The sequence below is a fragment of the Sinocyclocheilus rhinocerous genome, unplaced genomic scaffold (assembly GCF_001515625.1).
Source record: "Sinocyclocheilus rhinocerous isolate Xijiao unplaced genomic scaffold, SAMN03320098_v1.1 scaffold3197, whole genome shotgun sequence".
NCBI lineage: Eukaryota > Metazoa > Chordata > Actinopteri > Cypriniformes > Cyprinidae > Sinocyclocheilus > Sinocyclocheilus rhinocerous.
In genome coordinates this window covers 38,135-48,677 of record NW_015655585.1, presented here as the reverse complement: position 1 = coordinate 48,677, position 10,543 = coordinate 38,135, and the positions used below count along the sequence as shown (strand labels likewise).

Genomic DNA, 10,543 nt, shown 5'->3' with positions numbered 1-10,543 from the left:
GAATCTTTAAGTTAAACTCCTTCATGAACCTCGCTACTGAGAAATGTCATGTATTTTTTCAGCTGCGAAACTATTTTATTGATAAATTCGCGGGGCAGCGCTGACAAGAAGTTTCTGTTCGCGTCTCCACGTGTGTGCACGAGTGCGTGTCTGTATACTGTGTGTGCATCTGTGAGAGAGACTGGGAGAAAGAAAGCTGATTTCCGTAGCCTACATAAAAAAGGTGGAAGACATGGAAATAGTTTGTCATTTTTTACCCTATTGTTTGTTATATTTATTTGCTCAATGTCTTCTGGGGTTTTGGTTCTTTTACTGTTGTAGATAGCATAGTATAACAAAAATATTATACATCTCTTCATTGTGTTTGGGCCCCCCTGGACGAGCGAACATAGGCACGTGCCTAGAATGCCTATGCGTAAATCCGGCCCTGTGTGTGTTATCGTGTCCCAAACGACTCAAAATAATAAACCACAAAGTTCACAAACCGATGCACTCCACTGTACTGAGCGAAGGCGCTTCTCTGCGGTCTTCACGTGCTATCAGAAATGTCCTATTTCCCACTTATGAAGTCGTGATTACGAGCACATTGCATTCTTTTCTGTTAAAAATAACAGTGAACAGTGGTTTGTGAATGTTGATGCTTAGCCTAAATAATTTTATCGGGAGCGTTCATGTGTGAGCGCTGCTGCAGTAGGCCCACCCCAAATGCTCTCATTCATTGGTTAAGACGCGTGATGACGCCCATCCTAAGCCAGTACTGATCACCATCCCACCCCTCCTGTGAAATATGTGTATTCAGAGCCAGTGAGCAACGGACTTTCATAATAATAAAAAACAGCATTAATGCGCGATAAAATAATTGTCGGCGTTAATCAATTAATGCGTTAACGCGATAATAATGCGTTAACTTGCCCAACCCTTATGTGTATATATATGTGTATGTGTGTGTTATTACAATTTTATATATATTATATATATATATAGATATAGATATTTAAATAATGTATTGTTTGTTGTTTTTATTTTTACATTTAAATCTATTATTTGTTTAAATTTAAATCCTTTCTCGTCATTTTCATACTGTTTTTTTATTTAGACAAAATTGTAGTCAATTTTAATATTAATCATTGCTGGCCATATTATGAAAATTATTATAATTTTCTGGTCTGAATTTTTGTGTTGATGCATCCTTATAGTTCATTGTTTTGAGTGGAATCAAGAAGTTTGATAATTTGCTTGTAACTTTACTGTGAAGGCAGGAATCAGAATTGTTGTTGTGACAGCCTGACACCAACACAGTTACACTACAGCTTTATTGATGTTGCATGTTTGCATACACGTGGACATAGTGTCCATTCACAGCTGCTTAAGACGCTGATATGTTGTACACTGTGGGCCACAGAGCTCATCTGCATGTGAAAACAGTCATCATCCGTATCCTGTTGCTGCATAAACTCTTGCTCTATTGTTTGATAGCCTTGATCGAACTGTCTGTTTGCCTTCTCGCCTGAATTGACTTGTTGTAGTGACTCGGTGCCCAGCACTATTACTAGCCAGGCAGGAAATCCCAGCAGCAATCCATCCAGGCTATGACTTCCTCTACTGATTCCCAGCCAAGTCCAGAGCTTAGCACCTATCCTGGTCAGACAGACGGACAGCTATAAGGATTCGAGGCTTGTTTTATTGAAGCTTTAGTTCATTAAAAGGCTCCTAATGATCTGAAATGCAATGACTTTTAGGCTTTTAAAGATGTCGTGGATAAATAACGAGGAGATGACAGATGTTGTCCACTTCAGCTTGGACTGCCTGACCAAGACAAATGGGTCAGGCCTCCACCACCCTCTGAGAAAACACATTCTCTCCTGCTTCTCCAAGAAGCCAGTCTGGAGCGGTCTGAATCCGAGCACACAGATGTGCGTTGGTACGGCTCGCTGATGAAATCATGCTTGTGTTTTTGGGTCGGTCAGACTGGGAAGAATGACGTAGGAGCATATTGAGATTCTTTCTGTTTAGTGGAAAATTTTAGCAGTCATAAACAAGTGTTTTTTTCCACAGAATTTCTTCTGTAAACAAAATGTGCTTCTAATTCGGCTGTTTAGGAGGTGCGCTCCTCCCCTTGTTGACGACTGCTTCAAATTTTACTAGAGGAATGGTTCAAATTTCTGCATGTTGAGGATCAAATTTGACTGCATTTTTATTCACAGTGCTGTTTTATGTGCAAAAAGCTCCTTTTAGTTGAAGCTTGTGTAATAGCATTGTATGATATTCCGACTGGACATTCTCCACGTGAACCGTTTTGGAAGAAAGTGTGCATGGGATTGCCTAGAAAAAAACAAATAATATATGCAAATAATAAATGGCAACTAGTCATGCACTACTGTTAAAAAAAATTTGGTCAGTAAGATTTTTAAATTTTTTTAAAAGAAATTAATACTTTTAATCAGCAAGGATGAATTAAATTGATAAAAAGTGAGAGTAACATTTGTAATTTGACAAAACATTCCTGTTTCAAATACATGATGTTCTTCTGAACTTTCTATTCATCAAAGAATCCTGAAAAAATTTCCATTAGAGATTTGCGCAAAACTTTTGCGATATTTTAGAAATGTTGATAAAAAACTATTGTGAAATGACGCTGTTTCCATTCACCCATGTTATGCGACTAAAATGTATATCGCAGCCACCACACTTGCCATTATTTTTAATCAAAGGAGTTGTAGACGTGTATCTTTAGAGAAGGAGTGCGGAGAGCCACTTCTGGGACGCTTCTGAATCGGCTCCGGTGGCCGTGTAGGAGCCGTAATGCAGTGTAAATAAGGGGTTATCCAAGCGTTAATGGCAAAGAAATATTATAGTACATTAAAGAATGATCATGTGACTTTTATGAATCATATTTTATGTTTCCATTGCAGTTTTGCGCAATATTCCTTATTCCACCATATACGAGCGTAAAACTTTTTTGTGTTATATAGTTTTTTCGAAAGTTGATGTGTTTCCATTGGACGTATTTTCAATTTGCTATTTCAGTTTGCACAATTTTAAGGGTAATGGAAACGCATGACACATGTCGTCATCCTCAAAAACCATACACAAAGTAAAAAAGTACTACCCAGACTATTAAATACCAGTTCAGCCACTGAAACAATTGAATTTCAAGAGCAATTTAGAAAGCAAACTCCTAATGTTGCATATTGTTGGGCTTATAAAAGGCAGGGTAACATTGATGGTTTTTTTATGGACATTTTTGTCTTTTTTTTTTGCCACTTAAAGCAAAACCACTTTTCTATGAAGAATTAATAAATGCTAGACCCCTCTAAAAATAACTTATCTGGATTTATTGCAACAATAGTCACAGCAAGGCATTTAATTTAAGTATAAAGGCATCAAAGGGCATGCTGGGAGTTGTCAGCCCTATTAACTGCAGTTATAAGTGAGGTTTTTCTTGTAAATGTGAGGTTTAGGGGTGCGCGTCATGTTTCTTCTCCAGTAAGTGACGGGAATGATTGGAAATAAAGGGAATGGAAGGATATCCATTTTATTTTCAAGACCAGCATCTCCCTCAGCCTCAACGTTTCCTGCTCTCCCTGCTTTTTTTGTTAAATTGACTGAAGGGAAAGTTGATCCCAACCCCCTCTCGTCCCTGCCGGGATTAAGGGGCCTGTGATCCAGGAAATACCTCCACTTGGCTCAAGTGAGATCTCCATGACAACTAGCCGAGGAACCTGCTATTACAGGCTCTTCTCCGTCTCTCCAAACGCGCTCTCTTTCCCCCTTCCGTCTCTTACGGATCCGCTCGCATTGTCAGGAAACACTGCAGAGGACAAAAGGGACGGATTAGTTTGTTTGACAATTAAGGTGACTTCAGGTTGGTGGGGGGTCTCTTCGAATGGGACCGCCGTATGTTCTGGCGTCAGGTTTTTTTTGGCCTTTTGTTTTGTATGTACTGAAACTCAGGCCTAATAAGTGTAATGGGCCACTGGAGGTTAATCTTCAAACTGTTTAATTTTTTCTACAGAACTTCCCCCTATTTGGTAAAGGAAGTATCGCATTTCTTGCTAGCAGGCTTGTGTTTTAGATTCAAAGTGTTTGAGTTGTGTGCAGTATTGAATTTGTGGGTGAATCTCATCAAAAACATGCCTAGACCACATTACAGCTCAAAAACAATGAAAAAAAAAACTAAAGAAAACAAGAAATTATTATATTTATATTTTATAAATAAATTTTGCTGCAGTATATTTAAGAAAATATACAACTATTCCGGGTTTGTGCATTGTGACATTATTTTTATGAAAAATAAGCACATTTTCCCATCAAAATCGTATTCTCGTAATGTTCAGATATTTTACCTTTTTTATTCTAATTATTCTCAAAGAGGAGACATTATATTCCTATATTTTAAAATCATTATTTAAACAATTTTTTTCACATTCCAGTCAAAAGAAAGATATTTTTTGCATTGCAGTAATTAGATTAAACTTAATGTGTAATGTGCTTAATTGTCATAAATAATGTTATCATTCAAAAATATTAATGCTCAAGGCTTCATTTCCTTTGTCCAAATTATAATAATTATTTTCTGTTCATTTTAGGTTAAAATATGGCCAAATGTGATCTTGACAGGTTTTGTGAGACTCACAAAATGTAGATGATTTTCCATATTCATCTTTTTGTATTCATCTTTTATTTTGTGGCCTCACAGTTTTCTTTATTTCTTTTGTTGGTGGTGGTTCTGCCATATTTTTATAATTTCATTCGTTCATTTTTCTAAGTTTCTGAGGCATCATTTCCATAGTCTTCTTTCTCCATGGTGCTTTGCTCATCCCTCTTTTGTTAGTCATGGCCCTTAACTTTAAGTTTTGCGGTTCTTCACTTTTCTTTGGACAAGAGTCATGTCTTGTCTCACACTTGTTGTTTTAAAATTCCGATTTTGATCCAGTACCCCCTTTGCCAAACCTTCGCTGGTCTTCTGTTCCACCACTAGTCCGAACAGAGGTGAAAATGGAGCTGTACACATTGTTCCCCGGGGAGCGTTTGGTGCTGCAGTGCTTGGCTCAAGACGAGACCCCAGTCGTAGGCCTAGCGGTCATCTGGACTAAAGACCACGCTGCAGTGCTGAATGGAGACCACATGCGGGTGAACGGGGGCCAGCTGGAGATCGGGTCAGTGGAGCTGACAGACTCTGGGCTTTACTCCTGCACTGTCCAGAGCTTGTTCGGCAACCACTCTACCTATTTCATCGTTAACGTGACAGGTATGTCTTGCAGGAGCTTAGAGGGGATGAGCTTTGTTTTTGAAATGCAAATTTCTTCACAACTGACTCAGTTTGTGCTATGGACATAAATGATATCTGGCTCGTTAAACAGAGTTGTTCTGCTACTTTTCTAAGCAAACGAACAAGGAAACAAGTGACAAAATGTCATATTAACTACTATTGAAGGAGGAATCTGAACTATATTTAGAGACCAGAAAATCATAGAGAATCTTTTGACACTTTTGGCCTGATTGCAACCAAATTGTAAAAAAAAAAAAAAAAAAGATATGTTAAGTAAGTCATGGCAACTTATGTTTTTACATTACTTTAACTTACAAAAATAAGTTGAGCAATTTCAACCTTTTTTTTTTTTTACGATCTATCAGACTCGACTTGATATTTTAAACAAATAAGGATTGTTATTTATATAACAATTATTTATATACATTTTGGGATATTGCTTTAAAAAACTATGAATGGGAATGCCAAGTGCATAAAATCTCAAAATGTGCATATTTTGATAAGAAAATGTGCATAAACTATATAATTTCCCTAATGTGCACCATGTAATATTCAGATATTGTACTTTTTATTTTTATTTTTTTTATTCTTATTGTTCGCAAAGGGGATTTTCATTCCTGTAATGCCTAAAATACATGCAATGTTTAAATTTTAATTTATTCTTAATTATTTTTAATTAATTAAATGCAGTACAACAGATACTATATTGATGTATAAATACTTTACAATTTAAATAATATCTAAAATCATTATTTTTTCATTCATTTTTTGCATTACTGTAATTTGCTTAATTATAATGTGCTTAATTGTCATGAAAATAATGTTAGAATGCTAAAAACCTTCATGCTTAAGGCTTCATTTTCTATTTCCAAAATATGATAATTATTTCCTTTAAATTTAAAATATGGTTAAAATATGACCCAGACATGATCTAAGCAACCACATAGCAACCCCCTGGTATCATACTGGTAAGTTTTGCATAGGCAAACACCACTTATTGTCTTCTGAAATTGTTAAAAGCTAGTTTAAGTTGCCTTTTGAGATTGTTTTGTTGTTGTAGATGAGCAACTGAGACACTGTGAGGCCATTTCTCTCCTTTCAGCTGTGGAATGTGTCAGGCGTTGAGTGGTGAATTTGTTAGACAGCTCCCCAGAGTGTGTGTGTTTGCGTCTGTGTGATGGGAGCGTGGGCACGACTCTGGAGCGGAGCCTGCGGTGACTCATGCGCTTTCGCTGTCCGCCGCTGATGCGTTACTTCGGATGCGGATGCGTTACTTCGTCCTGGTTCACTTTTCAGATCAAGCAAGAATACAAAATCACCAGAATATTGTGAACACATAAATAATTTCAGAAATAAAAGCATCGGAAGCCTCTCCTTTCTCAGCCTGCTGCTATTATTTGCTTCATGACTGGTAAAATCAAACACTTATAACTTATTGGATGTAAACCAAGACATTAGCAGGTGGACAAACAGACAAATAACTAACCACATCTGCATGTGCTTTGCTGAATTTGTGACATCCAAGTTGTGCATGATGAATTGTGGACTCGTGCTATATTCTGACCTTTATGGGCGGCTGTATGAATGTATTCTCTGACACACATCCTTTCGACTTTGTCACAGGTCATGCAGTAGCGTCTTCTGAGGATGAGGACGACGATGAGTCATCGTCAGAAGAAAACAAGCCGTCAAGTAGCCAGGAGCTCTTACGTAAGCATGCACTCTCTTTTTCGGGAAGGAAATCAAATGATGAATTGTTCATCATCATTATTAATAACATATTTCCTCTGTAGCGATGGTGCCTCATTGGGCCCAACCTGAAAAGATGGAAAAAAAGCTTCATGCCGTACCGGCCAGCAAAACGGTGAAATTCCGATGTCAGGCCGAGGGAAACCCGACTCCGAAACTACGCTGGCTCAAGAATGGAAAAGAGTTCAAAAGAGACCAGCGCATTGGGGGCTACAAGGTACGTTTGCACCTGAGCAGACTTCAGTTCGTGACTGATATCACTGTTATGTGGGACATACAGCCCTCATTTACTCTGCACCTGAGCTGAGTGAACGAAAGCTGATACCTCAGCTTACAATAGGCCAAAATCACAGCCTGAATCTCTACACCCTGAACCTGACACCTGAATACACACACCCTGATGTAAAAGTGCAGGAAACATCACCGCTCTGGTTACATATAGTTAGCCGTAGTGATTAGAGCTTGGCATCTGATTTGCTGCCGATTTAAAAAATGGATTCAAGATTCATGAGAGATTATACAGTTCCTTCAAGGTCCAAAAATTGTAAAAAGGACTAAACATTGAGAGACAGTGTGCAAATATCAAGACAACATGTACCACGATGTGCTAGAACAATCAGTAACCAACAATTAAAATTAAGCAACATCATTAATACTGAAGTGATTTTGATGTTTATTTGGCCATTACATGCCCTTCAGGGTGCATTATTGCAGTACTTTTGCAGTTACAAGAGCATTAAAACTGATATTTTAGTGTCTTTAAACTTGAGTAGCAAAAATTGCATTCAGTAAGTTTGATTCATTTCTGTGAATCAGTTTCAGAATCATGATTCATTTCGGAATCAATCAGTCAGTTTCAGTTAACTGATTCAAACCCTTACCCATATGTGTTTTTTTTTATGTAATAATTTTTAATGATTATTATTGTCATGTTGGTCAGTATAACTGAAAATGATAAAATATTGTTCTTATATTTATTCAGACATCTGTATGGTAAATGATGGTCTCTTTAATTTGAAATAAATCATTTTAAGCCATTAATAAGCCAAAAAATACATATATGTATTTCACATAAGAGATTTGTGAATGGATTATGCAGATTTGGTTTTTAATTTTAGTGTATTTGGAGTAAATATTGCATGAATACGTTTTAAAGAATATTTCTTTTCTTCCATTCTCAGCTGCGGGAACACATGTGGACCATAATCATGGAGTCCGTGGTGCCCTCAGACAAGGGCAACTACACATGCCTTGTGGAGAACGAATACGGAAGCATCAATCACACCTATCAGCTGGATGTAGTAGGTCAGTCATCTCTCAATATCAACCAGTGGCAGTTTAGGAATAAATATTGCGCTTAAATCCAAATCTGACAAACATGTATATTTCAGAGCGATCGCCTCACAGGCCCATCCTGTACGCTGGTCTTCCTGCAAACCGAACGGCTGTGGTCGGCAGTGATGTAGAGTTCGTCTGCAAGGTGTTCAGCGATCCCCAGCCTCACATTCAGTGGCTCAAACACATACTGGTGAATGGAAGCAAACTGGGACCTGATGGACTCCCTTACGTACGCGTCCTAAAGGTAAAGGTTTACATTGAAATGCAGTCAGTTTGCTTAAGTCTGACTTACATGGAGCAGATTCATCAGTGGTCCACACATATTAGGATGTCTTGGTTTGGGATCCGATGTGATGAATTTGGTCTCTTGTCATCTCCAGCACTCGGGGGTCAATAGCTCGGACACCCAGGTGCTGACGCTCCACAATATCACAGAAGAAGAGGGCGGCGAGTATATATGCAAAGTGTCCAATTATATAGGAGAAGCCAATCAGTCAGCCTGGTTAACTGTCCTTAGACATGACATGCAAGGTAACTTGACCAAGGATAGTCTGAAATTATCTCCGTAGAGGTCTTAGCCTTGGGTTTCTCTCATGCTTTGGGTTTTCCTATCCCATGATGCCATGGAAATTCCCAGTTGACCCAACCAATGGCGATAACTCCCTCGCTATGGATTGGGTCTTGCTGGAGAGAGTCTCCATGTGGCTTGCCTGATGTGGGTGGAGGTAGATTGAAGGTGATGGTGCTGGGCAGTAATATTTGATCCCTCTAAAGGTGATGGAAAGGTTTCAGGTGGTTTTCTGAGCATCTAACTGGTTTTTAAAGTGACCAGATAGACGTAACGACTCTCCGAAATTTCCCAAGCTCAATGTGGTCCCGCTTCCTCCTCCTTTCCCTCACGTCTTGGGCCTCGGGTCTGCTTTTCTCGTTCTCTTCCAGACGGCTGGCCTCAACACCACCGACAAGGAGATGGAGATGCTCCAGTTGAGGAATGTGTCCTTTGAGGATGCTGGGGTGTATACTTGCTTGGCGGGCAATTCAATTGGGATCTCCCATCATTCAGCTTGGTTGACCGTTGTCAAAGGTATCCGGCAACTCTTTCCTGTCCTCTCTAGACCTTTCCTTCTCGTCCATCGCTCCCAACAGTGGCCATTTGTTTGTGTCATTCGCCAGTTTCAGGTGAACCACGTTTAAGTCAAAGAGCATTTACACAGCTATCACTTTAGCCGGTGTATATTTTGCACCGTTGACAAAGGCCGAGGTGTTTCACGGGAACGTGTGTGGCCGTCCACAGGTGCACAACCACCCATGCGTGGCACCAGCATGCCAAGTAGACCAAACATTTGGATTTTAGTGACATCTTCCCCTATAGGTATCATCTTACTTAGGTGCCCTCAGGGGTTTTCACTTCCCATTGACCTGGCAAATGACACCAGTTATGGCACTGTTTCACCTCCCCTACTTACCTTTCTCTAAATACCTCGTTTTCTTGCTCTGACCTGCTATCTTTGTTGTTTTAATGAGTGGTTAGTGCACATCAAGTCACCTTTATTCAGATTAAATGAGCTCATTTTGAGAGTAAGCAGACTGATATGAGAACATTTTGCATAAAAGCTCTGTTCCAATACCTAGTGAGCTACTTTGTTGTCTTCTAATGGCGCTTTTCCACTGCATGGTACGGCACGGAACGGCTCGGTATGGTTCACTTTTGGGGGGGTTTCCACTTGGTACAGTACCTGGTACCTGGTACTTTTTTTAGTACGACCTCGGTTGGGGTTCCAAGCGAACCGTACCGTTACCAAAACGTGACGTGTAAACTCTGCTGATCACAGATTGGCCGGAGAGAATCGTTGCTTCCTGCGTCACTGAACTTGCGACACAAACACAAAAGAACCGCTAGATTTAAATCAGCACAGCCAGCGAAGCATCGAACGCAACTGTTTTGAACTAGCGCACCTTTTTTTAACAACCAAAAAGTGGCTGTTCCCCCTGTTGAGGAAGTACAGACGTTCCTTTCGTTGATAGCAGAGGAGCGGCTCCAGCGAGAGCTTGATGGGGCGACGCGGAATGAAAAAGTTTTTTTTAGGAGTCGTGGTAGTAGAGTGGTAAAAGCGATAACGAAATGTGAATAATCCCGCCCACTCTAAAGCGGTACTGAACTGCAGGGGAAACGCAAACCGAGCC

The 10,543-nt window shown here is 39.5% G+C and overlaps 1 protein-coding gene across 5 annotated transcripts in view; it reads left to right on the top strand.

Annotated features, from left to right (window-relative positions):
- The window catches only part of LOC107718699 (fibroblast growth factor receptor 1-A-like), a 38,728-nt gene that overhangs the window by 12,545 nt on the left and 15,640 nt on the right, over nucleotides 1–10,543 (top strand). For 2 of the 5 annotated variants that reach the window (XM_016525894.1, XM_016525891.1), the window contains exons 3-8: nucleotides 4,982–5,251; nucleotides 6,896–6,982; nucleotides 7,066–7,238; nucleotides 8,203–8,326; nucleotides 8,413–8,603; nucleotides 9,299–9,443. In XM_016525894.1, coding sequence (XP_016381380.1) covers nucleotides 4,982–5,251; nucleotides 6,896–6,982; nucleotides 7,066–7,238; nucleotides 8,203–8,326; nucleotides 8,413–8,603; nucleotides 9,299–9,443 — 990 coding nt within the window. Of the gene's footprint in view, nucleotides 1–4,981; nucleotides 5,252–6,895; nucleotides 6,983–7,065; nucleotides 7,239–8,202; nucleotides 8,327–8,412; nucleotides 8,604–8,739; nucleotides 8,891–9,298; nucleotides 9,444–10,543 lie in introns of all 5 variants that reach the window. The other 3 variants (XM_016525889.1, XM_016525893.1, XM_016525892.1) reach the window with 3 other exon arrangements.